The 3222-nt window shown below is 42.1% G+C and overlaps 1 protein-coding gene across 1 annotated transcript in view; it reads left to right on the top strand.

Moving 5' to 3' along the window:
• The window catches only part of DCDC1 (doublecortin domain containing 1), a 236073-nt gene extending 233312 nt beyond the window's left edge, over positions 1-2761 (top strand). Inside the window, exon 10 of the mRNA XM_019519509.1 lies at positions 2442-2761. Within this exon, the coding sequence (XP_019375054.1) occupies positions 2442-2498 (57 nt within the window). The 3' untranslated portion in view covers positions 2499-2761. The remainder of the gene's footprint in view (positions 1-2441) is intronic.
• Positions 2762-3222: the final 461 nt, after the last annotated feature.

Raw genomic sequence — 3222 nt, 5'->3', positions numbered from 1 at the left:
GTGCCCCCCCCCCCCAACACACTCCTGGAGTGTATGTATAAATGCCTTCTAATGTGAGGTACTAAATAAATGCACATGAGGCTGCCCTATTGCTCAATAGCAAAAGTGCACTCCTTTTATTGATCTTAATATGTAGTAACTTATTTTTACTGTGCTTTAGTGTATTAGCATGGGTTTTTATGCGATACTTTAATGAGCAGTAAAATAGGTTACTGTGCACTAAAGCGCACATGTAGACATACTCCCTGACTGACTAGGAAGTGAGTGAACAGGGATAGCAAACAGGGCAGTTTGCAAATCAGTTTGCCACACCTCTCTTTGAAAGGGCACTTTTAAGATAAGCTCTTTAAGAGTAACTAACCTAGCTAATTTACATAAGTAAAAGCTTAGCAGTTAGGTCAATATTTAAGTCCCTTGTTTAACTAGAGACCAGAGCGAGTGGGGAGTTCACTAGGGAGTTTGCCTTGAAATTCACTTTCACCTTCCTTCATTGTAAGCTTGATGAGAGGAAGCAGGTTAGCAGGGGAAAGGGAACATTTTGGGACCAAGGAACAGTGAACAGGCCATCTTACAGGGGTGTTTGCTAGGGAAGGTCAGCATGAAGAGGGGTAGGAAGAGATAAGTGGCAGATTTAAGAGAGCCATAGAGATGGCTGGAGGATCTTGCAATCCCAGAGCCACTGCCACTGCCAGGTCTTCCGTGATTGAACCTATGAGGTGTCTGTTTAGGCCAGACCACTCAACATCAAGGCTCTCACCCAGGTCCTGGTTGGTGCTTGGAGACTGCACCTTGCAGGTTCCTTCCAGTGAGAGCTAGGTGGAAGAGCACCTGCAATGTGAGCTGTGCCATCTGGTGGTTTCCCTTAGGTAGAAGGCAAGAGAGCTACAGAAGGAGGTGGCAAGACTCTGAAGCATCCTCAGCCATGAGGAGTTTTTTAATTCAATGCTGGAAGAGATCTCTAGGACTGCAGATAAAGGACTGCCAGAGGCGGTGCTGGAGAAGGAAGAGAACATTGACTCCCAGGAAGGTAGAAGTTAGAAGCTTATAACCCAGGGCTGGTCCAACCATTAGGGTAACTAGGCGGTCTCCTAGAGTGCCAAAATATTGGCGGGGGGGGGGGGAAATTATATGCAGAACAAAATAACAGGAACATCATTCTAAATAACAGCCCTGGCCAGCTACAGCTACAGCTTGGTCTAAGACCTTTGGTTTGGTAAGGGGAGAAAGACCTCTGAAAAGATCTCAGAGGAAAGATCTCTAGAATCATGACTCTTACCTTTTCAACTATCAAGTGGACTTATGACAAGAGCATACCACCTGCAATGTCATCCTAAAAGATGAACCCCTACTCCTATATCATCTTACAGCTCGTGACACTGATTTGTTACACCTTCCTTGTCCCTTCCAACCACCCTTTTTAAAATCTAAAGCACTCTAGATTTCATCAGTTGTGTTTAACATTTTGTCAAGAGTTAAGATGACCAAAATACTATGACTCTGGGTACAGATATGTATTGTGTTCATAATTCAGGAAACAGGCTTACAGGTAGGAATTTCTTGGTCGGATTTTGTAGATCTCATTAAATTTAAATGATGTAGAACTGAGGTACAAATGTAGTTATTATTGTAGGTACACCTGAGTGGTCATGTTTCATATTCTCAATTTTATAATGTCTAGAAATGGTTGGAGTAGGATTGCTGAATCGTTTCATTTAATTCTTGTAAGAATGCATGTGATTTTTTAAAGTAAGTTGAGCTAAGGGTAAGCCTTTGTGGACATATAATGGTTGGATAGTCATGTGAGAGATACATAGGCATTTAGAATATGTGTGTTAATGCAAAATGAGTGCTAATTAATTGCTAGCAAGCTCAAGAGATATTCTTTAATTGGTTATATAACACCTGTATCATTGTTGTGTAAGGAAACAGTTGTATGACTGTGTATACAGAACATGTAAGGTTGGTGGACCCAGAAATCTCATGGGATATGTGAGATAAGTTAATATAATTACTCAATGGACAATGACAGTTTACTTTACAGAAGACCATGCTAAAGAAGTGTTAATTTGCTGGGAGAACCTGGCTATCTACTAGATAAAAGGTGTCAATTCGTAGAGTACTGTACACAGGATATAATACTTTACAAATCTCCTTGATAAACAGGAAAACATCTGCTTGACCACAGTCTTGACCAACATTAGATAACCAGTTACCATATTTACACCCTTAGTCATACATCCTAACAAATAATTTCCTGATTGCAGGGGTGGTTCACCCATTAAGTCACTTTAAGCAGTGCCTAGCCATATTTCTTCCATGATAATTTAATCAATTGTCCACATTATTAATATCATCACAGTCAGAATTTTCTTTGAAAGTGTACTTAGATTGATTGTTCTTTATATTAATAATTTATTTGAAACAGTTTAAAACTGTTTCAGGGGAATGGTACCATGGGAGATAGTAAAAAACCATCTGGAGCTCAGTATTGTAAATGAAAAGCTGAATAGGCAAAAAAACAAGAAAAGCAAGAGGGTTCCTTCCTGAAATATCTTCGATTTCACCCACATCAAGATGCAAGCAGTTCATAATATCAAGATGAAGGCAGCTCACAGCATCAAATTGACATTGAAATCAAGAAAATGTATTCACCTACAGACACATGTTCAACATGCCATTGGGAAGTTCTTTGTTGCCATGTGCCTTCTCTAACTGTGAAACTGTTGAGTGAAACAAGATGGGTGAGTCGAATCGATGCCTTGAAGCCTCTTTCATAGTTTCATAGTTTCTAGGGTTGGAAGAGACCTGAGCAGATCATCAAGTCTGACCCCCTCCCATGGCAGGAAAGAGTACTGGGGTCAAATGATCCCAGCAAGGTGTACATCTAGCCTCCTCTTAAAGACCCCCAGGAGCAGCACCACTTCTCTTAGAAGTTGGTTCCAGATCCTAGCCACCCTGACCATGAAGTAGTGCCTCCTGATATCTAGCCTAAATCTATCCTCTGCCAGCTTGTGACCGTTATTTCTAGTCACTCCTGGTAGTGCTTGGGGGAACAGGGACTCCCCCAATGCCTGCTGGTCCCCTCTGACTAGTTTGTAACAGGCCACTAGATCCCCGCTCAGCCTTCTCTTGTGGAGGCTGAATAGGTTCAGGTCCCGTAGCCTCGCCTCATAGGGCCTGCCCTGCTGCCCCCTGATCATGCGAGTGGCCCTCCTCTGGACC

Source organism: Gavialis gangeticus, unplaced genomic scaffold (genome assembly GCF_001723915.1).
Source record: "Gavialis gangeticus isolate Ggan-Ray unplaced genomic scaffold, GavGan_comp1, whole genome shotgun sequence".
Lineage (NCBI taxonomy): Eukaryota > Metazoa > Chordata > Crocodylia > Gavialidae > Gavialis > Gavialis gangeticus.
This window is presented reverse-complemented; position numbering and strand designations above follow the sequence as displayed.